Genomic DNA, 24,434 nt, shown 5'->3' on the forward strand with positions numbered 1-24,434 from the left:
CGTTCACCAGACAGTAGTTTGCCTTACTGAAAGTGTCACCTCTGGAAAAGGCCTCCTCTACTTCTGCATCCTCTATGCACCCGGGAGGACAGGGATTCCTGCCGTGTCCATGAGGAGACTATCTCCTCTGGGGCTACCTATGAGAACCAGTGCAGGCAGCCCAGGAGCTGGCTCCCAGAGCAGTGCGCCATCCTACTCAGAGGGGCATCCTACTTGGAGGGGCGAGGTGCAAAGGGAAAGGCAGTGATCGTGGAAAGCCAGGAGTAGTGTGGAATGCATGCTGGTTCGCACTGGTCCTCTCCCAGCTCACCTGGAGCTCTGCCCTTTTTGCCCACGAGCGAGCAGCTGGCTGGACAGCAAGACCTCCTCCCCTCCCCGCCAGCCTGCTGCTCTGACGTATTTTTCAGATGATAGTAGTTCTTCTGAAAGAACCCCATCAGGCCTGTTGGAATAAACTGAGCACCAGTTTCTTGGGAATAGATCTCTTTCAGATTTCAGAGAACCCAAGTTGGACTTCCAAGAAATTTAGCTTCAGGTCCATTTGCGTTCAGATAAAGGTAACTGGCATCTTTAACACAAGGACAGACAGATGAGAACAGCCCTCCCCCCACCCCTGCAGTGTGGTCTTTCCACCTGGGCTTCTGCAACCTGGCTCCTTCCCTCTCTCGGGGACACTTCCCCCTTTTGGAGGAGATCTGTATTCTGCTCTAATCTCTGTTGGTGATTGGCTCTCACCGTCATCATGTCATCACACTTCATATCGGGCTCATCGTCATCTTCACTTTTGTTGTAGAACTTGCGGAAGAAGTTGAAGGCCACCACGGTGTAGAGGTAAACCACCACGGCCAGGAGACCGACAGTCAGAACCAGCTGGGGGCAGGAGGGAGACAGGAGAAAAGGAGGTGGGGTCTCCAGTCTCAGGAGACTCCAAGGCAACAAGAAAAGTGAGGTGGAAAGGGGACACAGGAGGGAGTGGCAGCGAAGGCTGTCCTACTGCAGGTGGACAAAACGGGCTCTGGGGAGAAGACTAATTTTGGACTAAATTCTATCTCCCCCATATTCATAAGCTCTAGCATCTCAGAATGTGAGTAGATTTGGAGATCGGGCCTTTAAGGAGGTAAATTGGAATGATGGCTTTAGAATGGGCCCTGCTCTGGTCTACCTGGAGTTCTTCCAAGAGGAGATTAGGACACAAAGAGACGCCGGGAGCTGCAGGCACTGAGGGAAGATCAAGTGAAAAAGCAAGAGGGTGGCCAGGTCTAAACCAAGGAGGGAGGCCTCTGAAGGAAACCAGGTCTACCCCCACCCTGATCTTAGACTCCCAGCCTCCAGAACTGAGAGGAAATAAATGTCTGTTGTTTACACCACCAGCCTGGTATTCTGTGACAGCAGCCCTAGCAGACACATGCCAGGGGCCTGGGCTGGGCCTCAGCAATGTAAAGAGGGATTTAAGGACTGAGCAGTGACAGAGCTAGGAGGAGAGTACCCTTGCTTTTCTGCAGAGATGGCCACAGTGGAGGCTTCACAATATGGCTTCCACTCTAACGCTGCTTCTAAAGAAAGTTTCTTTGGACTGGTGGGTGTCCCTACATTACATGTTTTCATAAATAACCATGAATGGATAATTGTCATAGCTTTGAAACTGCCATAAGAATTATTTATGATGGTTCAGTGAAGTGATATTTTTCATAAACAAGAAATCTACCTAGAACCTTTGCAGGGGTCATAGGGCAAGCTTGTTTCTTGGCTGGAGGAAGTACTCTAAATAGCATGATGTGGGATCTGCTCAATGGCCTATCGGAGGTATTGGGGCTGAGCTGGAGAGGTGGAGATCGCAGTCATTACGGAGATAAGAGCTTTGCTCTCGAGTTTTGAGTTGCTACACCAAAGGGGTAGGCATGAGAACTGAGATAAATACCAGAAGAAAAATATTCAAAGGCTTCTTTGATGAATAATAACTTACCAAACCTCAGAGAGCGGACCTCAGAGAATGCAGTTGGTTTTAGAAACCAAGAACCTGGGCTTTGCACCAAGGAAGAAATGGGCTAGTTCTGTCACTTAGCGGCTGTGTGGTCTTGGGTGAGACACTTAGCCTCTCTGAGCTTCAGTTCTCTTATCTGTCAAGTGAGCATAACGTCTACCTTACAAAGTAAGTTGTGCCTGTCACAGTACCTGGCCCATGGCAAAAACTGGGCACAGTTGCTAGTATTGTTTTGTTTTTCACAATCTTGCCAGAGTTTATTTAGCAAGCCCATATAAGAAATTCATTGTTTAAGCTTTCCATTTAAGGTACAGTTTTGTGTAATGCCATTAAGCCAAATCAATAAAAACTGAAGTTTCAATATCTGAGTAAAGGGAAAGGAAATCTAAAAGACTGAACCGTAGAACTGGTATTCCACAGATCACACTTTGGGAAACACTGCCTTTATAGGATCAAAGTTCCCAAGACACACATGTAAAAATACACAAGGGCCTTTCTCCCAGGAACCTGTAAGGAAGCATTTAACACTCTAGGCAAACATCTAGATCACGGGTTCTGTTATTACCTCCCTAGACTTGAGCGGCTTGTATGTGGCAGCAAATCTCTATTTCCGGCTTTTCTCCATTCTTTTTATCATCAACCAAACAAGAAACAATGACTATGGCTACTACCAGAAACCTAGAGGAAATAAACCACCCTTTTATCTTTTAGAAATTCTAGTACAGTGGACAATGTTATGTTAGTTCCAGGTGCTCAATGTGGTGATTCAGCATCTCTGTACGTTACACTGTGCTCAGCAGAGGTGCGGTTCCTGTCTGTCACCACACACAACGCTACCACAGTACCAAGGACTATCTTCCCTGCACTGAGCCTTGTATTACCATGGCTTATTCATCCCCTCACTGGCAGCCTCTGCCTCCCACTCCCTTCCCCCATTCTGCCCAATCCATCAACCCCCTTCCCTCTGGCAACTATCGGTTCTCTGTATTTACAGATCCGATTCTGACACATTTCATTTTAGAACAATTAAAGGTCAATTTTGACTTTTTTTCTAGTTGGAATCCCTATTTTTTAAGGTGTACAAAGTAATGATTTAATATATGTATACATTGTCAAATGGTGCCACAATCAAGGTAATTAACATATCTGTCACCTTACACAGTTACTGGGGGGCGGGGGGTGCTGCTGTGAGAACACCAGATCTACTGTCTTAGCAAATTTCAAGTACACGAAACAGTATTTTTAACTACAAGTACCCTGCTTTACATTAGATCCCCAGAATTTATTCATCTCATAGCTAAAAGTTTGTATTCTCTGACTGACGTGCCCCCATTCCTCTATCCCCTGGCAACCATCATTTTACTCTTTGATTCTAGTTCAATTTCTCTAGATTCCACATATAAGTGAGATCATACAGTATTTGTATTTCTCTGTCTAGCCTATCTCCCTTAACATTAATGGTTCCTCTATGTTGCTGTGAATCCCAGGATTTCCATTTTTTATGGCTAATTAATATTCCATTGTATGTGCATATGACATTTTCTTCCATTCATCCATTGATGGACACTTAGGTTTTTTCCATATCTTGACTATTATGAATAATGCTTCACTGAACATGGGAATGCAGGTATCTCTTTGATATAGTGATCTCATTGGCTTTGGACATATACACATAAATGGGACTGCTAGATCATGTGGCAGTCCTAGATTTAATTTTTAGAGGAACTTCCATACGGTTTTCCATAATGGCTGTACAAAGCTGGGCCCTTATTAACTTCTTTATTTTCCCCCTCTCCTACAAGAAGGTTTACAGATGGGAGGGAACTCATGTATTATTTACGAAGTTGCGCTTAATGAGGAATGAAATGCTAAGGAGTTTGAATTTGTTGACCAAAGGAGCCATCAGAGGATTTTAACCAAGGGATTGCCCCTGACAACACTGCAGAAAGCAGACTGGGTATTGATGAGGCTGGACAGAGCCATGTCTACGTAGACAGATAGAGGTACAGATGTGTGTGTGTGTGTCTAAGTGACTGCTTCTTAATCAGAACCATGCATCAGAGCACCCGAGGGGCTTCCAAATTGCATAGCCTGCTTACCAACCCCCAGGGAATGTATCAGATTCGTGGAAAAAAGAGTAAACCAGAAAAAGTCTCCAGAGCAATTCTGATATGTCCATCACCTCCTTCCCCCCCCCTTCCTCCCGGCTGATCTAAGTGCTGAGGGTTTCTACACCAAGGTCTTACATCTCTTCAGTGATGGCTGTAGTTCTGCTGTAACAATCTACTAGTTCACGTGTTTGGTCAAGAAGCGTGGACCACACACCATGACACACACCTTCCTGGCATACACCAGTGTACCACCTGCTGTTGACTTCCTTTCCCCCGACCCACATCTAGGCTTCTCCTGTTCTGCCCAGTATAGACCCCAGTACCTGCTTGCCATTGTGAGTTACAGATGACAGAATAGTCCTCAGCGTCTTGAAGCCCATCGCGATGTCCAGCAGATGAGCAGCAAAGAAGAAGTTGTTGTAGTGGCCCAGGACTGACATGGTGGTATACCAGGCCAGGTAGAGAAAGGACTGTGCAGAAAGGACCGAGAGGCAATTGAGCAACCTTTCAAGCATTTGTGACTCCTGATGGGCCCATGAAACCATTTTTGTTCCTAGATACTGAAAGGCTGAGGGGCTGTGACTGGCCGGAGAACTGCCCAGGGAAAGCCCACCTGCCTTCCACACTACTGTTCCCCCAGCACGGGGAAGGGCATCCACCTTTGACAAGCAAGCGCTGAGTCTTCTTGGCACCCACCCTAGTGTGTGGCCCTACAGCAACCCGTGACACCCCTGACCCCACGGCGCAGGATCTGTTTTTTCCGGGAGCCGTACTCACGTTGTCGGTAAAAACAACTCCCAGCTTCCAGACGTGGTACTTCATGTCGATGGAACTCAGCCTGAAGGGGAACAAAAGCCTTTTAAAACTTATAAATGTCAGACTTTAGTTAAGTGTTTAATAAGGGGAAAAATTAAGTTTTTTTCTCTTGGGTTTAATAATCTAAACACAGCTCTGAGCTTTATCAGGTTGTATGTGGTGTTCCCCAGGAGACCGAGAAGGGCTGAATCATGCATCTTGAAATTTTAATTAGTCTTTCTCTTTCAGCTCGAACAGGCATAAAAGCTGGGAGGTCTTTAAGATTTTTGAGGCCGCTTTCTCCCAGGATGTCAGAACCTAGAAGAAAACACCTAAGCCAGAGAAGAGCCTGAGCACCCACGGGCGTGCTGTAGTCCCTCCCTCTGGCACTCAGAGGAGAACTGGAAAAACAAAGGATCCCCTTGGGCCAGACTTGGGATTTGAACTCCTAAGCTCTGTACCATGACACCAGAGAGGCCGCCTCTGCTTTGCTCTCTTCCACTGGGCTGAAATCCAGGGCATTTTTGTCCAAACCCAGGAGTTCCGCAATGCGTTCTGCTCCATAGAGGTCGCCGTACTTGTTGATCACCTGGAGAAAGAGGGCGACAGGGCAGCCCGGGCTGCACATCACCGGGCTGTTGCCAGCCCCGAGGCTTCAGAGCTTCCCCATGCTCCAGGCTCTTTCAGGGGTTGATGAAGACAGGACTCAAAATGCAACAGGAAAATGAGGAGGAAAAAAATAACCCCAGGAGAAAACAGGAATGAAAGAGACCAAGTGAAAACCACTCTTCAAGCTGAGATCTATTTGGAGGGGAGAAGAAAGTAGTACACAGAAAGTAGTGATTGTGTTAAGCAGTTTAGGGCAGGGAGTATAAGAACGGAGCCAAAACCTACATATGTTCATACAAAAAAACCTTCTGTGACTTACTCTGTTCAAGATACCATCCTAAAAGCAACAGCAAATTTATTCATGTTTGTGTATGTATAACTTAAAAAAAAAATCTCCCATTTCTTTGGTGGCCATGGAAACCAGCCCCCACCAACGGACAAGGCATACCTTTCTCTTAACAAACTTGTCCCAGTAGTTATTAGGAAAAGATCTGAAAAAGAAAATGAAAAGGGAAGGTTCTTAACATCAAGGCAAACATCAAGGAGCTGTGAGATCTGTGTCTGGATCTAGGATCTCCTTGGGTTTTGTCCTGCTCGTTCAAGAATTCAGACTAATTGAAGCTCAGAGTCACCGCAGTTCTAATTGATCTATGGTTTTGCTTCTTTGTATTAACTTCTGAAACACCTGGAGAACCACTCTGCATTTTCTGCCTCAGAAATAGGATAAAGAGCCAGGATTTGTGATGGCAGACTAGACAGAAGCAAGGAGATGTTTCTTGATCCCAGTATAACTAGAAACAAAACCCTATAGGGAAACACATGCATTCGGGCTTCATTCATGGAGTACTTCACTTTACGTTGGTCCCTGGGGTAGGTGATAGGGATACAGTGGTGGTAAGTGCAGACAAGGTTCCTAACTTGATGTTTCTGGTATGGGAATCCCTTTAGTTCATGTATGTGTGGTTTTTCTTAACCACAGTGCTCTTCCACTCTGTTCTCCATCTCCATATAACCCCTGTGGGGTCTGCTTTTCTCAGGGAATTAGATCCCTCTATCTTTCGGAGGGATCTATAGTTCCCTTTACCATACCATCCCTAACTCCCCAGAGGAATGTCTTTCTTCAGCCTAGTAACTTATACCAGCTCACTGGTTTGCAAAGGGTTTGTAATTGTTAAAGTCCAGGAGGAACTGTCACATTCAGGTATGTTGGCAAAAACCATTTAAGATATTTTTTTCCTGGGGCACCTGGGTGGCTCAGTCGGGTAAGCACCTGACTCTTGATTTCAGATCAGGTCATGATCTCAGGGTCATGACATGGAGGCCCAAATGGGGCTCTATGCTCAGCGGGGAGCCTGCTTGGGATTCTCTCTCTCCCTCTGCCGCTCCCCACCTTGCATGCTTCCTTCCTTCCTTTCTTTTCTTTCTTTCTTTTTTTTTTTTAAGATTGTATTTATTTATTTGACTGACAGAGATCATAAGTAGGCAGAGAGGTAGGCAGAGAGAGATGGGGGGAAGCAGGCTCCCTGCTGAGCAGAGAGCCCGATGCGGGTCTTGATCCCAGGACCCTGAGATCATGACCTGAGCGAAAGGCAGAGGCATTAGCCCACTGAGCCACCCAGGTGCCCCAACTTCCTTTCTAATTAAAAAAAATTTTTTTTCTCCGTTCCACAATGATTGATCTTCCCTGGGAGAGATCCTTATGAGTCCAGACTGTAGCCAAGGAACCTCTGGCCATTGATGCATGCATTTTTAGTTGTTTTCCTTAAATTGAGTCCATTCTTCCTGATTCTGAAACACAGTAGTCTCCTGTTCTATAAAGACCACCCAAGATGGTGATAAGGAAGTGAGAACCTCCCTCTGCTCATGGACCCCTCAGAAGAATAACCGTCAGCAAATGTCACTCCCCTCCTCCCCACCAACACTCTGACAATCTTTAAAAAAATTTTCTTGCAGGGACGGGGGAGGGGGTAAGCTAAAGCAATTTCTTTGTTTCAAACATCCAAATGTCACTTCAAAGCAAAAACAAGTGCTGAGTTTACAGAGTAAAATGGTAATAGATTTTATCTCCGGAGGCATGGAAGGATTGTTTTGATTTTCTTCTTTGTACATTTTTCTACTTGATTTTTTTCATGTATTACAGTTAGAACCTAAAATAAACAAAGCAAATAATAATAAAAAAAAAATTCCAGGCTTCCTCTGTCCTCACTAAAATCTCCTTTTTCTTAAATCCCTTATACAAATGATCTATAATGTACAACTCAGCTTTGGTTACATTTTGTCCTAAGTGGACAGTTCCATAAGTGATACCACAGGGCCACTTACTGAAGGTTCCAGGAAAAACCATTTCACAGGCATGATCTCACCTTGGTCTGAATATTCTTGTCCCCTGACTAGGTATGTAAGTTCCTTGAAGGTAGAAAACATAATTTTACTTGATAATAATCCTTAAAGTGTGAGGTAGACAACAGAACCTCCAGAATGGAAATGTATCAATAAGCAATACTTCTATATATCTAAGCTCAACCTCTTTAAAAATGAAGGAGAGGCACAGTGAGATGCTATTACACACCCACCAAATTAGAACAATTATCTGAGTATCCTAACAAGTGTAGCAAAGAGGCAAAGGAGCAGGAACTCTCACAGAGGGATGGCTGGAATGTAAATCAAGACAAACATTTGTATCTCCTCCTATTAAACAAATTCCTTTCCTGGTCTCTATTCTAGAGAAACTCTTTTACTGGAGCCTTAGGTATAAAAGTGTTCATTGTCCCACTGTTTCTAAGAGCCAGAAAGTAGAAACAGTTGAGATATCCATTGTCAGGAAAATGAATAAATACAGGACATATATATGATAAATACTCATATAATGAAAAATGCCACAGTTTTGAGAATGACCAAACTATGGCCATACACATCAACATGGGTGAGTTCCCAGATGCAGTGTTGAACAAAAGTAATGCATATAGCGTAATTCCCTTTACACAAAGTTCAAAAACAGTCAAAGTGAAAGAACGCTTCAAGGGACACATACCTAAGCGGTAAACTATATACTAAAGGAAAAGAATGAATATCACTAAAGCCAGGAGAGTAGTTAAGTGGGGGTTTGGGAGGTTATGATCAGTGAGAGATCAGGGAGAACGTTTGGGACTTGGAAACTATGAGCAAAGTTCCGTTTTTAAAACTTAGTAGTTCTTATTGTACTTTAAGATATATATTTTATATTTTCTTAATATGTGTATTTAACAAAAAGAAAAGACAGCTCTTTTTGATACGTAGTTAGCTATAAAAAGTAGGTTACTGGGAAGGACTACATGTGCTATGATGCCATTATTGTGGGAAAAAAAGATCCATCTATGTAAAAATTTTAAAACCTATTTATGCATTTCTCTATTCATAGACATTTAAACCACTTCAAATAAAAAAATCGCAAATATCCTTTTTGGAATGTTTTAGTGTACTTATCTCATTAACTTCTTAGATACTTATATTTCTAGATACTAAACTACCTTTTTACTGGGACTTCTAGGCCATATCACCTGTATCACATATATAAGCATTACTGATGATTGCAGAAAGCTGATCAAAGAATCACATTACTTAATAGTATCCAAAATTTCTGTGATATGATGACCAAGTATCAGAAACCCTGCTTAGCAGTTTTCCTTATGTGAGGGGATTGGTGAGGACCTGCAGCGGCAGACAGGCTTTTGATCTGCAAGCTCACCGCCCCACCCTGCCATCTTCCTGTTCTAGAGACTATTTTATTTTATTTATTTATTTTTAGAGACTATTTTAAAGAGCTCCATTGTGACTTTATAGAGCTGCCTCCCTCCTGACCTGCCTGCCTATCTCTGGATCAGGAGCAATTTTCTTCCCCCAGGGGTCAGGGTGGTTGTTTGCTGACATGCACAGTTTAATTGGCGCAGCTAAGAGTTTCAACATAGTCACCTCTGTTTACGTATCTAGCCCTGTATCTCTTCTCTTTCAGCACACTGATCTACCTCGAAACTCTCACTCTCCCAGGTGTGAACACACAAGTGCTCCCTTTGCTAATGATGATGGCCAATTTTTGAACAGGTAGACAAAGGGAATGACAAACAGCCGGGTGCCTACCACGTACCAGGCACCGTACCAGGCATGTAACATACATTCATTGGTCCTCCCAGACTTCAGGAGGTGGTGTTCTCACGCCTCTATTAATGAGAAGGAACTCAAGGCTCAGTAGGCTTCATTACCTTGCCCCTTTCACAGACAACTAAGTGACAGAGCTGACCTCTATCTGGGGGATGAGTGCTCTTTCCCACCACAGTACTAATTACAACAAAGCAGGCTTCGTGCCGGAGGTAGTAGCATCCCTCCCCACCCCGCCCCATTCCGATGGCCCTATTTTAAGTGCCCAAGGGACTGCCTACCAAGTGATAATGGCAGGGGTTCTATTACCAACCAGGCCACTTGTCTGAGAAGACTTCAGTGGTGGTGCTGTCCTCGAACTGCTGTGCCATATGGGAACTCTGGGAGAAGCCGAGCAGATGATCTCAGAACCCCCGGGCCAGGGAAATATTCTGTATGACTTGAACATGGAAAACTAAATCATACTGTCCTGGACCATCTGGTCTTAATTAAATATGCTCAGCACTCCCTGATCACATCCTCTTTCCCTCATTAAATGCATAGAGACATACACAAGGGTTTGAGGGGGAATAGGCTATTTTACTAGGAAGGCAGTGGAGAAAATAAGTCCTAGAACCCCCCTCCCCCAAATAAAAACTTTCTATCAATCAGTCTCCAAGGCTGGTTAAGAACATGTCATTCTATTTACAGTACAGAGCCTTTTCCTTTTCAGGTTGGAGGGGAGGGAGAAACTTACGGTGTGTTGATTACCAGGCGGTCCCACTGCCCCTTGATGTCATCTTCAGATGGCTGTTCAGTGATATATAGGCCATCAAACTCCAGCTTCCTGGCGATTTCTTTTTCCCTTTTGAATACCACCAGAGGGACCTAAGAGTGGGAAGACACTGGTTACTAGAGAAGGCTTTCAGATGACAGCACCCTCTCCTAAGAATTCCCCACAAATTAGCCTTTCCAACTTCAGGGTGGTAATCTCTCTTTCTCTTACCTTCTCTCTCTTAAGTTTATATTTTTTAGTTAGTAATCTCTATGCCCAACCTGGGGCTTGAACTCATGATGCTGAGATCAGGAGCCACATGCTCCTCTGACAGAGCCAGCCAGGTGCACCTGAGGCAGTAATTTCTTCGCAGTGGGATTCTTTGGGTGCCTTGTCAAATAAATCTCTTCTCACTCCTTTGGCTAATATGCCTCCCTCTCCAAAAAGCTGTTTCATTTGGGCCACCCTTCAATGTTTGTATTAAATAGCTGATAGTAATACAAACCAGACTCCTTGACCCATCCTGGGGAGAAGGCCATATTTAGACCAGTCCCCAGGCCAAATGAGTTAGGTCCCCTAGGATTCCTAGACTGGAGTTGAACCAAGATTTAGAAAGAAAATGAACTGTTCTAGAGTTAATTGGTCAGCCACAGAAATACCATGGCATATTCCAGCCCCCTTCAGTGGCTATGGTCATATTCATGTCATGGTACTGATGTTTGGTTGATGAAACATGGTTTGCTAGCTAGGAGGAGAGGATTCACTGGGCTCTGTATGCTCTTTCGGTATTGAAGTCTTCTTCCTGAGAGCAGCACATTTACTGGTTCCTGACTATCACTCCCCATTCTCTTCCAGTTGTCACTGTCATTTTAGCCACCACCATTTTAGAGATGGTGGCATGGCTCTGATGACCTAACACTAAAAAGGTACACAGAGAAGAAGGGGAAAGTAATCTCCTTGCTCCAACCATCACCAAACACACATGCTTCAAACAAGGGACAAAGTTAGTGAGGTCAGAGGAGACTACTGAAATCCCAGGAAGTGAGTAGCCAGCACTCCTCTAGCCTGGAGAGCTCAATGGCAGACAGAGCCGGGGCCAGTCACGCGGCCGGTCACGCGGCCGTAAATCCACTGGGTACATGGCAACATCCCTCAGGGTTGGGTCTCCAGTTTCTTCCAGTAACTCTTTCTCAAAGCTCATGATATCCATATGCCCCACACTATTTCTTAATTTCCAAGGAAAAAAGGACAAAATCTAGATAGTCATTTGTGAAGTTACTTCTTGCCCTTTTTTCTTTAAAATGACAAACACCACCAAGAAGATAAAAGACTAATGACAGGAAGATGGCAAAGGCTAATAATAGGCATTTGCACACTGTGAGGAATCAATGATTGCTACTCACTAATAGATGATGTAGGAGGGAAAGCAAAGGTAAAGCCACTCTGACTAAGGTCTGCTGTATTCAGAGAAGATTCTGAATAATAATAATAGTAATAATACTACCAAGGACTGGAGCAGTACTCATCTCTGGGATTCGAAGCATTCCCCCTTCAATCTTCTAAGGGTTTATACACTCTTGTAAGGAGGACCTCCATATCTTTATTCCCAAGGCAGTGTTTACCTTCTGTTTTCTCTAGATAGCCAGTGTATCTGTACTGAAGCCAACAAGCCAATAAGCCAACAAGTCCAGGATGCCAGACTAAGGAAAACCACCAACATGATCTCGTGGTTACTATGTTTGGGGTTCTGAGTCCCGTTACACACAGTAATTCATTTAACACTTCCAGCAACTTTTAGGAGTTGGTGTTATGATTATAACACTCACTTTTACAGATGAGGAATCAGAGGAATGGGGAAGTTAGTGGCAGAGCTGGGAGTCCCACCCAGGCAGCTTTGCTCTGGACTCTGTGCTTTCATCATTACAAAGGAGTCCTTAGCATAGGTCAGGGCAAGTGGTCTCCCCAGTGGGGTAGCTAGACTTCCCGCAGGATACTCTAGTTCACCGGGGGAAGTGACGGCCACAAGGATAGGAATACATGTTGTGGACTCTTCCCAGGGAGAAGATGGCACGATGTATGGCCAAGGAGACTTCCAATCAAGAGAAGAAAAAAAACGTAATGAGAAAAAAGATGTGGTCTAGTAGCAGTAGAACTGGACTTAGAACACCAAAAATAGAATAGAGGGCTTCATATGAATATATGAAGATTCCTAAAACTGAAGTAGTTTGTGAAGACGGCCCCAGTGAACTAAGTCTCCTAAGATCCATGCCCTTGTGTGCCGCCCCCCTCCACGCCTCCTTTGCAGCAACGAGTCTGGGCTGCCCCTGTGACTCAGAGATGCGGAGTCTTCACAGAGAACCCTGGCTGAGCCCAGCCTTCCAGCTGTTTGTTCCCTTGCCAACATTCCAGGCACGAGAGCGTGCCGTCCTGGACAGTCCAGCCCAGCTGAACTGACAGATGGTGGCTGACACGGCTGCCTTCACGCAGAGCGGAGGGACTGCTCAGATGTGCCCAGTCAAGCCAGAGAATGAAAATGATTGTCGTTTTAAGCCACTAAGTTTTGGGGGGCAATCTGTTACAGAGCACTAGGTAACTGAAATGGTAATTCATCAGTAAGTTTTCATCTGCTATCTTGAGTAGTTGAAACCTAACACACTTCAAAAGGTGAAAAGCATTTCTGTAAAAATTCTAACTGAAGTTCACAGATCAGAAGCAGCTCTCATTACTAGCTCCACGTGTGACTTAGCCTGGTGATTCTAGTCCCACGAAACTCAATAGGAAGTCCCTGAAAAGGGACTCCCAGAGCAAGGCTTCTCAAATGGGTGTGAACACAGATCCCCCAGGAGGCATGCTGAGTTGCAGATTCTAAAAGTCTCCAGGTGTGGCCAGGGTTTGCAGTTCTCAGCCACTCCATGAGCCCCAGCCCACCAGCACAGTCCTGGAGAACAAAGGCCTGGCTGCGTTTGAAATGATGTGTCTTCCCCAAGGAGTCTGGCTAGATTCAGAGTGGCCTATGACTCACCTTCAGGCAGTAATAGCCCACCACACAGACCAAAGAGATGACGGTGTGGATAATGGCCAAGGCCCGCAATGCGGGTGCCATGTACCCAGTGCTCTCCTGCAGGACAAAGAACACCATCGCTTCTTCTTCTTCCTCATCGGTAAAGGAATTCCACAGATTTGCAACGTCTTCTGTCTCTTCTTCTGCAGGTTCCTCGGTGACCTGGCCCAAGACACACATTCTCTTATCAACATCAGAGAGGGCCTCTGCCACTGGCTCTCCCCCATTGTTTAGCATGCTAGCACCTGCTGCACAGACTAGGGACGCAGCATTACCTGCTGAGAGAATGAGCTTTAATGGAACTTCTTCCTAGGAATCTCCAGTATTTCTCTTAACTACGAACAAAATTTTTAAGAGACAAAGACGATCTTTCCAAAAAAAGAAAAAAAAATTCAAAGTAAGGAATGCTGTACTACCTATGCTAGGATCCCTAGACCATGGGAGGTAATTTCTGAAATACCATGGCCTGGGGAGGAGGCTGAGACACCAACACACACGCACACACACACACACACACACACTCGACATCTTCCAATCTTTTTTAGACACCTTTGACATTCGTGGCTTCATCAGCCATCCAGACACAGGTGATGCCCAGATTTATGCCTATGAGGCTCTCCCCCTATGAGGCTCTTGCCCTGTGGTTCCACCTCCCATGGGCTCTCTGTGCCTGGATCACTGTTTGCGATCCCTTCAACCTCAGTAAGGGGAAAGCCAAGCTTTGCCACACCCCCCTGTGGACTTCTAGTTCTCCTCTCCAGGCAACAGAACGCCATTACTGTTCAACCTAGGGGAAGGCTGGTGTATGTAAAAGTTGGCTTTAAAAAAGTTAGATTGATGGTTTTAGATAGAAAGGGAGAGAAGGAAAAGTTAGAACAGCCAGTTAAAGACAATGTCAAGAATCCAGGACCTATCATTCATTAATTCATTCCACTGACATTTATTATGTGCCTGTGGTCTACAAGACCCATTTACCAATGTTCAAAATCTTTATTTATCCTGATTAGTTCCTCTTTTCTCATATCCAAAAACCATTTGTGGTTAATTCTTCCCTCATAATGGTTCTAACCTATAGGCCAATGATAATGGCTTTCTGTTACCTTATCCTTTACTCATTTTGAGATACATCACATTGTAGGGTCCAGTACATATGAAGTACCCAATACACATTTGAAGAGTTTATGACATAATGACTAGGATAAGCCTGAACTCTGGAAACAGTGCCGGAACTGGATTCCCAGGCAAGTGGTGTCGCCATTCTCTGTGCTGCTAAAAACCATATCCCTTTAGAAGCCAGTGTCTTAGAAATTTCCTTAGATATTAGCATTTTTCTTTTAATTAAGAGCACACATTCTATTAGGATTTAACAAAAAAGAATACCATCTATTTAGTAAATCATCCCTGAATGTGGTATCACCTTATAAAAGAGTAGGATGAAGTTGATCGCGAAGGCTACGAACAGAGCGAGGAACCTCAGGTTGTAGAAATTCCTGGCCAGGTAATGCTGGAAAGGAAAGGACAGGCAGGAGTAGAAGAGTTTTGGAAGGGAAAGAGAACTTCCTTCCCTCAAACAGAAGACCTTGTCTGGTTAGAAATGTAGACAGAACAAGTCCTATTCATTGGTAACCCTGGACTTATGATGTATTTGGGGAGGAACCAGGGACATTGATTAAAAAAAAAATTGCTGAGAATGATGCTCAAGGGAATCCCGCTCTGGGTTACCCCTCAGGGAACCAAATGTCTAAACATGCCACCCCAAAGAATTAAAATGCTGCTGTGAAGGTGTGTGCGTGTGTGTGTGTGCGCATTCCATGCAGAAATTACGAGTATTCGAAGCCCACTGTAGGCCCAGCCAGGAGGTGGCCAGTCTGTGGCCTAGAGTCCTTGTCCGTTTGTAAGTCACAGAGCCTCTGCCTTTGTGTTCTCAAGGGGCAGTATTCCCACTGCCATCTTCCCCAGAAAATCCAGCCCTTGTGGACAGGAATGGTAAAAGCTCTCAGGCTCTCTGTGGAGGGGGTGCTCCCCTTGGTGATGTCCTGGCCATCAGCAACTATCCCTCACTGGGCAATGTGTCAGAGAAAGGACATAACGAGCTATGCTGAGAGCTGACTACATGTGGAATAACTTTTGAGGAGTAACAGGAGAACCCAATATGACCATATTCTTTGTGCATCCAAGATGACCCAACTACTTCTGAACTTGGGACTACGATCCTCCACGTCTGCACATGACACAGGAAGAATCTTCTAGAAGGAGGTATCTGCATCCTGTTGTGGATAGCACAGGGCATTCCAGGCTAGGTGGGGGGGCTAGAGCACTTGGCTTTGCCCAAGTTACCCTCTTCTCCTTTTCCTCCCCCACACAAAGACAGATGAAGGAGAAGAGGAAGGAAGAGCAATGAGAAAGAGGAAGAAGCATTATGGACACGAACAATGACATAGAATGCGGCCCCTCGGCTGAGGTCTGAGCCAGGAGCAGGGCAGGGCGTGAGCGCTTACCAGTAACTTGGTCTGATAGATTTCCAGCCCTTTGAAGAAATTAGCCATGAAGGCTTCAGGCTTCTCGACTTTCTGGCCCCGCCGTCGCTTCTTCTTCTTTGTCACATCTGCCCACAGGGCCTCGGCCTGCTCTTCCTCTTTGGCCGTATCCTCCTTCTCCCCGTCTTCTAGGCTGCAGGAACGAGAGCCCCATCAGCACAGAAGGGCAGCGGGAGGCCTGGCCCAGAGAGGGGGACTAAATTAAAAAGAAATCTTGTCATTATTCCTGGAGGGTATCACCCCACGGTGGCTGGACGCCAGCTCCACCCTTAATGAGCGATGCGGCTCTGAGGAGCTGTGGTCGTCGGGGGCCATCCGTTGTAAATGTGCTTGTAATCCTCTTCTGATAGGGGGATAAACAATTTTTTTTTCCCCTTCAGAAAAGTTGATTTTTAAAGACTGCTGGAAATAGTAATAGTACCTATTCTTCTAAGCTTGTGGTCAGACTTAAAAGTGAGCCACCCAGGTGGCTCAGTCTGTTAAGCGGTCGACTCCTGATTTCAGCTTAGGTCATGATCTCAGGCTTGTGAGATGGGGCCGCACATCATGCTCCACGCCCAGTGGGGAGTCTGCTTGAGATTCTTTCCCTTTCCCTTTGCCCTCCCCCCCGATTTGTGCTCTCTAAAAACAAACCAAAAAAGACCTTAGCATAGACCGCAGTGTGTAATATGCATTCACTATACTAGAAAACACCACCACCACCATTATATGAAGTTGCTAAGTGTGGATGTTCAATCATTTGTTTGGCCAGATTGGGAAGTTCTGCTCTTCTAGTGCCATGACAAAGTTAACATGAGTAATGGAGTATGCTTACTGGATAGCTGGGGTAAAAAGAAGTATGGCCAGGGCCTGCACAGTACCTGTTCCTTGTAGTAACAGAGATCAAGATTTCTAGTTAGCACAGCAATACAACAGGAGATGTCATCTAGAACGACCTGCTTAGGGTTGGAAGTAGCCAAAGCTACCAAGAACTTACTCTGTCTTCTCAGGCTCCACTTTCCCTTCGGCTTCATGTGCTGCTTTCATCTCAGCTGCCTGGACAAAAATAACAATCAGTCAAATTTTCCTCAACTTGAAGAGATCACGGTCTCTTCATATACAGCACTGGCCGTTTTCATCTCCTTGTCACACATCCCCTTGGCTTTCTCTCTTCAGAATGGCTCTGCTTTCCTCAGGATCACGGATGTAAGTGGATCAGCCACAAAAATGGTTTGCAATCCATTTCTCCAGAGAAATGCCAATGCAAAGATTGCAAACTTAAAAAGTCAGTTGCCCTGCTATTATTCAACTCCCAGAGAAAACTTGGGCTAGGACCCCACGGCACTGTCCCAACAGCCCACGGGGTCAGGGAGGGATGGGTCACAGATCACACCAGGTCCTATCCACAGCCTGCTTCCACCAGACAAAATTCCTTCCTTGTCTTCAATTTTCTTACCTACTATGCCAATCCCTCTGACTGATGACCACTGTAATTAGAATAAAATTCAAGGTCCTCAGTGAGGTCTACAAGGCCTATGTGATCAGGGCCTTTTTCTCCATCCTTGTCTTATACCACTTGACTTGTTACCTCATTTTCTTCCCTGGCATATTCCAAATCCTTCCCAGCACCAAGATCTTTGCACAAGCCACTCTTCTCCCTGGAGTATGACTGCCCTGGTCCTTCCTGTGCCTGACATACTTCAGGACTTGGTTCAGGTGACACCTTTTCAGAAGCCTCCTGAACTATCCTATTCATAGTAGAGCCCATACTCACTTTGTAACACGTGGCCTTGTTCATTTCTTTCAGCACGTGTCACAAATGGTTATTATCTTATTAATTTGATCACTTCTTCCACTAGAAGCTGAGATCTAGTAAAGCAAAAGCATGTCTCTCTTGTTGACCAATGTATTTCCGTGGATCCTAGGAATACAGCAAGGTATGTAATAGGCCTTGAATTAATCCCTATTATGTATCAAACTCTGTCTGGCACCTGGAGCTACATCAGGGAGCAAAACAGAGTAAATAAGTTCATATCACAAGAAGGCCTATGGTTCTGATGCTTCCATCCCAGACTCTCCAAAATTAGGTACGTGTTCTCTCCTCTGCATTTCCTTTACCTGGCATTTTTCCTTCTTAACATTCTCATGCTTGTATGAACTTCTGCAATGTCTATTTTTCTTCCACTAAATTACAGGGACAATGCACTTCTCACTTAACATTATCTTCTCAGAGCCCCAAACAGTGGGACACACATATTAACTATTCAATAAATATTAATGAAATTAATGAATAAAATTTGTCTTTGGCCTCTGATGTCTTTACATTCCTCTCCATATTCTCTTTGATGCTAGAATGATGCTATGAGTTAGATGCTTCCGTGGAGGGGAACACCCAGAACTTTCCATGACCAAGGGGTTCTGGATTACTGTTATTTCCTTAATCTAGTGAACTGACTCAAAGCCCAAATTGGATAGTGAGTACATCTCAAGAAGAAAATGTTCCAAGCATGATGCTGGGCAAAATGATATCATCTGGACCACTTGGGACACTGGAGAAGTATGGTCTCAAAGGAAAGGTCTCAGCATATGCTTTCTAGGTTTCTCCCACTCTCTGAAAGTCTGCTTCATGCCACTTCGCTTTTCTTATGAAAGCCCTCCATCAGGACCTGTCCATGCTAACTGTAAGAAATCCAGAGAGGATTTTTACCTTTATGAAATGATAGATGCTTCTTTGTTTTATGCCATTTTGGCTGACGAAAGGTTTGATAGGAACACTCTCATTTGGATAGTGAAGAAAACCTTGCCCTGGTGTTCTGTGCTTTCTGTTCGCTCACCTAACCCACGCATCACAAGAACTAACCTTCTGGTGAAGTCTTGGAAGACCATCAGATTTGGCCTTCACAATGTAACCTGAAGATCACTCAGCAGCTAGACTCTGTGACAACCATCTGAGTGTTGCTCTTTCCCAGACATGGCAGAGAGTTGCAAGATCAGGGAGAGAAGAGCTGGTAACTAATACAGTGTTGGCGCCTAGGGAGCCAGCATCAGAAGTGACTGCAAGTCTATTTCTGGGCATAGAGAAAAGATGACAGAAACGACTTGTGCTTACCTGTGCTTTCCTTTTCTTCCGGACAGTACTCTCTAGTGTAGGGGGTTCATCCTTGCCAATAATCTCAGAAAGGTCACCCAAACCCACTTCAGGCCCATGCTTTAAGCCACCTTCTTTCTTCGGGTGTAATCCAAAGAGATCTGACATAATATCTGTATCTCCCTTCTCACCCTTCACGAAGTGAATTAGTTCGGGTGGAACCCCTGGCTCAGTCACCTCTGCCCGCTCAGCATCCAGAGCATCGTCATGGATACCAAACTGGGTGGGGTCAGGCATGTCACCCAGGATCTTGGTCACTCTGATGTTCTTTGCCCCTTCCACGAGGCCGCCTCCAAACACTGTGTTCCAGAGGATCTGGAAGATTCCTCCCAATATGGTGAAGAACAACCGGAAGAGCCCCACAAACAACATCCAGAAGAAAGAGAAGAACACTTTTACCAGCTCCTTCACAGTCATCTTTTTCACCTTCCTGTACTGTTTCCGGAGGTTCTTCAGGGTTGCCTTCTTCAGAAAGTTGGCAATGTTTCTCTTCACTGAGGCACAGGCCATGGCAAATGCAGAGGCTGACTCGAAAGACTTGTCGTCTTCCTCTTCACCCTCAATTTCTAACACATAAGATGAATCTTCATCTTCTTCCTCCTCCTCGTCGGGCCTCTCAGCTGAGTCAGATTCGGAGATCTGAGAGGCTAACTGCATTTCAAAGATGGTATCCTCACAGAAGTTCACAAACAGTTCCATCTTTTCTTGCTCTCCCCCTTCATTGACCACATCAAAGATGAACTGCCGCTTTGACTCCTTCACTTGGGGCTTCTCCCACTGAGTTCGACTGGATTCACTGATCTCGAAATAAACACGCTCAATTTTCTTGGCCCCACCCATGATCTCAATTCGTCCCAGGTACGGTTCAAAGTAATTTAGTACACTTCCTGCTGGGTCCAACAGACACTTAAGGCGAGAATCATTTGGCATGTGTTCGGAGAGATTGGTCAGTAACACTGCCACATTAAACCCTATGTCCTTGGCCGGCTCATGGAACCGGTCTACAAAATCAATGTAATTAAACATATCATTCTCATCAGCTTCTGCGCACGAAAGGAGAAAGTCAATCTCTGACTGTGTGTACTGTTTCTGCCCTTCCATGGCCTTTTGGAACTCTTTTTTAGAGATAATCCCTTTACCATCTGGGTCATATTCTTTGAAGGTGTCTGAGCTGGTTAGGTCTTTAAGTTTCAAGAACATGTCAAAGAATTTCAAGATCATTTCTACATTGGTAGATGATTCTACCAGTGTGTCAACCATCTGCTTGCCAATAGTTCCATTTACCACATTCCCTGTGAGGCAGGTTCAAAAAGACATACAAATATATAAATAAACCCAAGTCATCATGTAACTGGTCAGGTAGCTATTTTTTAGGAAATTTGTATGCCCAATCAGGTGGCTCTTTTCTGACCGTGATGGTTTGAAATGGGTAGGAGGGAGCAGCAAGCCATAAAGACTACACCACTAGGAGCCAAGGGGGAAAGAAACAAAGGGAAGAAGGAGATGGCCACACCAGTGCCTTTTATCTGGACTGGGGCCTGGGAAGTGGTTTCATTACCAGATTACTGGGGACACATAGGGATAAGTGGTGCCCCTCTTATCCCCTTAGACCTAGGAGGGTGCCCAACTAGATGGCTGGCATACACACTGGCAGCCAGATGTACTGAAAAGCAATGGGGAGAGGGAGAGGATAGGGAAGAGCAAAGCTTGGAGGTTTTCCCCAGTTCATTCTGGCTTTCCTAGTAACATAAAATGAGTTGGTTTCAGGCTTTGTCCATCAGACCATGTGCCCCTTACTCATTTTTTGCTTCTGAAAATTTGGCTTTCTAACCAAAGTCATAAGGCATCAATGACCTGCCAGAAGGATAATCTGCATGATTAGTATGGTTAGTGCTCAGACCAATTACAGTTGTGTGAATGCCTAGTTATACCAAACAGCCCAACCTTCCAGGAGGGACAGAAGCATCACCACCATGTCCTGAAGGAGATCCAAGAGTTCCTTCAGCAGCTCGATCTGACTGGAATCCTAGAACAGAAACAGGAGATACCCCTGAGCTATCTGATCCCTCAGCAAAGTATAGGGCAGTGAGCAAGAAGAGCCTGCTCTGGAAAGGTTAGGTGAAGGTCGTGTCCATTGTGCCTGTGGACATCGTATCATCCACTGTTGGTAGCATCGGGGAGACTTGCTGTGGCTGGTCTTATCCAAGAGAGCTTCTTTAGTTTCCCTTTTATTAGTACAATATGGCAGACATACCACTTGTTGTCCAAAGCTACTGAACAACCCAATCCACCAAACAACCATTAGATATTTCTACTACTTCATGTTGTGTTTTGTACACTGAGAATGATCAGGTGAGCTTTTGGGGAATACCACTGCAATCCAATTAAGGTATCAAAGTTATAATCATCAAGTGGGTTCTCCTTTCTTTCTGGGTTAGGGTCTCCTGATTCTAGCTGGTGGTGATCTTGGTGCCACTGTCCCTTAATATATTATAGAATTGAGGCTATTCCTCTGCTTTTGCTGCTAGTGTGTCTGGTTTTCACTTCAGGCTCACAGACAGGGCATTGCCAAGTTAGCTCTCTGTTTTAAACTCAATGTCACAGAAGGAAAAACAACCCTTGGATGATCCGAGGCGGGCAATCTGAGGGTGAGATTTAAAGGTACTTTCTGGGCCACACTTCTTGTACAGACACTCTCTCTCACAAACACAATTTTGTCAAGACTCTAGCTTTCAGGGGGACTGCCCCCCTTTGGCATGGGTCAGAGCTACACATGGAATATCACAGGGGAGAGAATATGAAGAGCTGGAAGAGACCTCAGATCGCCTATCCTAATTCCCAATAGTTCACAGATGATGGACCCAAAAACCAGGTAGGGGGAGTGACTCTTGAAAGTCACCAGCAAGGAAGGAAGCAGGGCCAGGCTCCTGTCTCCAGAGCCTTCGCACCTCACCGGCCCAGCTGGGCTGACACAGGAGTGGACGTGTTACCGCCAAATGAGCAGCGCTCCCAAGAACTCTCTCCTCCCATAAGGCCAGAGTCAAAAGGGGAAAAATGAAAGGGTTAAATAGCACATTCCAGTAGAGAGGGGACAGATGTGACAGCCTTGAAAATTTTAGATACACGTTACTTAAATTAATGCTGCAAATGTTACTCTAATCAGCCTGAAACACATCCTGAAATTCTCCCTCATGTGTTGCCATGGAGAGAGGCGATCGACAACTATATACACTCCATTTGTTTGTTCATAATAAATGCTCGGAGCGATTCCGATTCATCTTGCCAGAGAGATGGGGAGTGAGAAGGAAAGGCAGCAATGGGGAGGGAGGGGAAGCCAACATGGGAGAAAAGGGATATATGAATTACAGAGACATGCAGACATTTGACAGACCCAGAAGGGGCTGGTAGATTGTCAGAAACTGACACGACAGTGACAAGGAAGCAAAAAGGATGAGCATCATAAAAAGCGAATGTTGAGGCAATTATGTAAAGGATAGGTTGGTGGGACACAAGGAAGGAAGAAGCTGCATCCATGCACAAGCCTGTCTGGGACACCCCTGGAGGCATTTGTTCCTGTCACCCAGTGAAGCCCTCAGGTTTAAAAGTGAGACCTCATCTGCATGGCTGGTCCAGCCGTTTGACCAAGCAGCCACGTGAACACAGGGGAATACCAAGGGGTGGGGAGTGATTTTGCATTCACACCAATGACACAGCGGGGAAGGGCCACAGTACCTGAGAGAGTTTCATCTGCATGTTAGCAAACACATGGAGGAAGCCGACCACCGCGTCCCACAGCCTGCTGTGAGCCAGGCTCTGCTGGTTCCCAATGCAAGGGCCCTATAGAGAGGAGGGCATCCTCATTTCATGGAGACTTACTTCAGCATGAGCTGCTCTGACTCTTGCCCTAGTCAGTGCACAGGACACCTGCTTCTACTAGCAGATAGCTCCTTCCAAAAGTTATGTATTTTGTGGCTCACTGTTTTCCCAGGGTGTTACTTTTTCCACCCCAACACAGGGACCTGGTCCAGGAAAAAACCACCAGGAATTTCACAGTGCAGTGGTTTTTCAGAGATTTTCTTTTAGCTTGAGAATGTGTTTTTCAAATAAAATACTACAAAGAAGAATATTATTTAAGAGTGAAATGCTCTGGTTGAAATGGGACTGAAGGATACTCCAGCCCACTCTCACCTCCACCTCGGCCTCAGCGGGGTTCTGAGGAACTTCAGGCTTCCACAATTTGAAAAGCAGGCCCTACTGTTTTCAGGTAAAGCTATGCATAAAATGCTATGTGCCGTGGCTATCTACTCAAGTAAAAAAATGTGAATAATATTCCTAATGTTCAGGGGTGCCTGCGTGGCTCAGTCAGTTAAGCATCTGCCTTCAGCTCAGGTCATGATCCCAGGGTTCTGGGATCAAGCCCCACATCGAGCTCTCAGCTCAGCGGGGAGCCTGCTTCTCCCTCTCCCTCTGCCTGCTGCTCCCTCTGCTTGTATTTTCTCATTCTCTCTATTACAAATAAATAAATAAAATCTTTAAAGAATATGTTCCTAATGTTCAACCACCTTTAGGGTTTTCGTATCGTTAACCTAAATTTTAAGTATAATATAATCTCTACCTTTTCTGAAAGCTAAACTTAGAGGAATGACTTCATTACCCATTTCCATTTTTTCATCTTGGTAACTTTTCCTATTTTTTTAAAGATTTTATTTATTTATTTGACAGATAGAGATCACAAGTAGGCAGAGACGCAGGCAGAGAGAGAGGAGGAAGCAGGCTCCCTGCTGAGCAGAGAGCCCAATGCGGGGCTTGATCCCAGGACTTGGGGATCATGACCTGAGCCAAAGGCAGAGGCTTTAACCCATTGAGCCACCCAGGCACCCCAATAAATTTTCTTATTTTTATACATTGAATCAACATTTTAAAAAAAATCATCTGGAATTCTTCCACATGGGAGATTGGTCTATTCATTCTTACCTATTTAATCATTTACTTAAATTAATAGGGACTCCACATATTCATTGTATGCTCTGGGTTATTACCCAATACTACTCAATTTTGTCACTCAAATTGTTTCAGTGTTGGCCCCTGGGAGCTCTTTCAGCTGGCCTGTGTCCCTTGGACATAGGCCCATCTTTCTCTCTCTCTTCCCTGTCCCACCCCCCACATTTCCTTGCGCTATATATGGGATTCTCCATGTCTTCTTGCATATTTCTTGCCCCAGCACTAAGACAAGCCCTTTCTCTAAGAAGTCTGGTTCCTCTCACGGGAAAATGGCATTAGAAACTAATCTGGGTGCTAGTTGTGCCTGCTGCTACTGTGATGTCATTA

General features: G+C 45.1%; 1 protein-coding gene across 1 annotated transcript in view; it reads right to left on the reverse strand.

The window, feature by feature from the left end:
* The window catches only part of RYR3 (ryanodine receptor 3), a 505,740-nt gene that overhangs the window by 5,579 nt on the left and 475,727 nt on the right, over positions 1–24,434 (reverse strand). The window contains exons 86-98 of the mRNA XM_004751026.3: positions 22,839–22,943; positions 21,051–21,132; positions 19,068–20,398; positions 16,956–17,014; positions 15,941–16,112; positions 14,860–14,946; positions 13,404–13,604; positions 10,364–10,494; positions 5,945–5,987; positions 5,349–5,476; positions 4,870–4,930; positions 4,416–4,562; positions 736–870 (exon numbers count right to left, since the gene is read on the reverse strand). Coding sequence (XP_004751083.2) covers positions 736–870; positions 4,416–4,562; positions 4,870–4,930; positions 5,349–5,476; positions 5,945–5,987; positions 10,364–10,494; positions 13,404–13,604; positions 14,860–14,946; positions 15,941–16,112; positions 16,956–17,014; positions 19,068–20,398; positions 21,051–21,132; positions 22,839–22,943 — 2,682 coding nt within the window. The remainder of the gene's footprint in view (positions 1–735; positions 871–4,415; positions 4,563–4,869; positions 4,931–5,348; positions 5,477–5,944; positions 5,988–10,363; positions 10,495–13,403; positions 13,605–14,859; positions 14,947–15,940; positions 16,113–16,955; positions 17,015–19,067; positions 20,399–21,050; positions 21,133–22,838; positions 22,944–24,434) is intronic.

Source organism: Mustela putorius, unplaced genomic scaffold (genome assembly GCF_011764305.1).
Source record: "Mustela putorius furo isolate JIRA1106 unplaced genomic scaffold, ASM1176430v1.1 tig00003898_pilon_pilon_pilon, whole genome shotgun sequence".
NCBI lineage: Eukaryota > Metazoa > Chordata > Mammalia > Carnivora > Mustelidae > Mustela > Mustela putorius.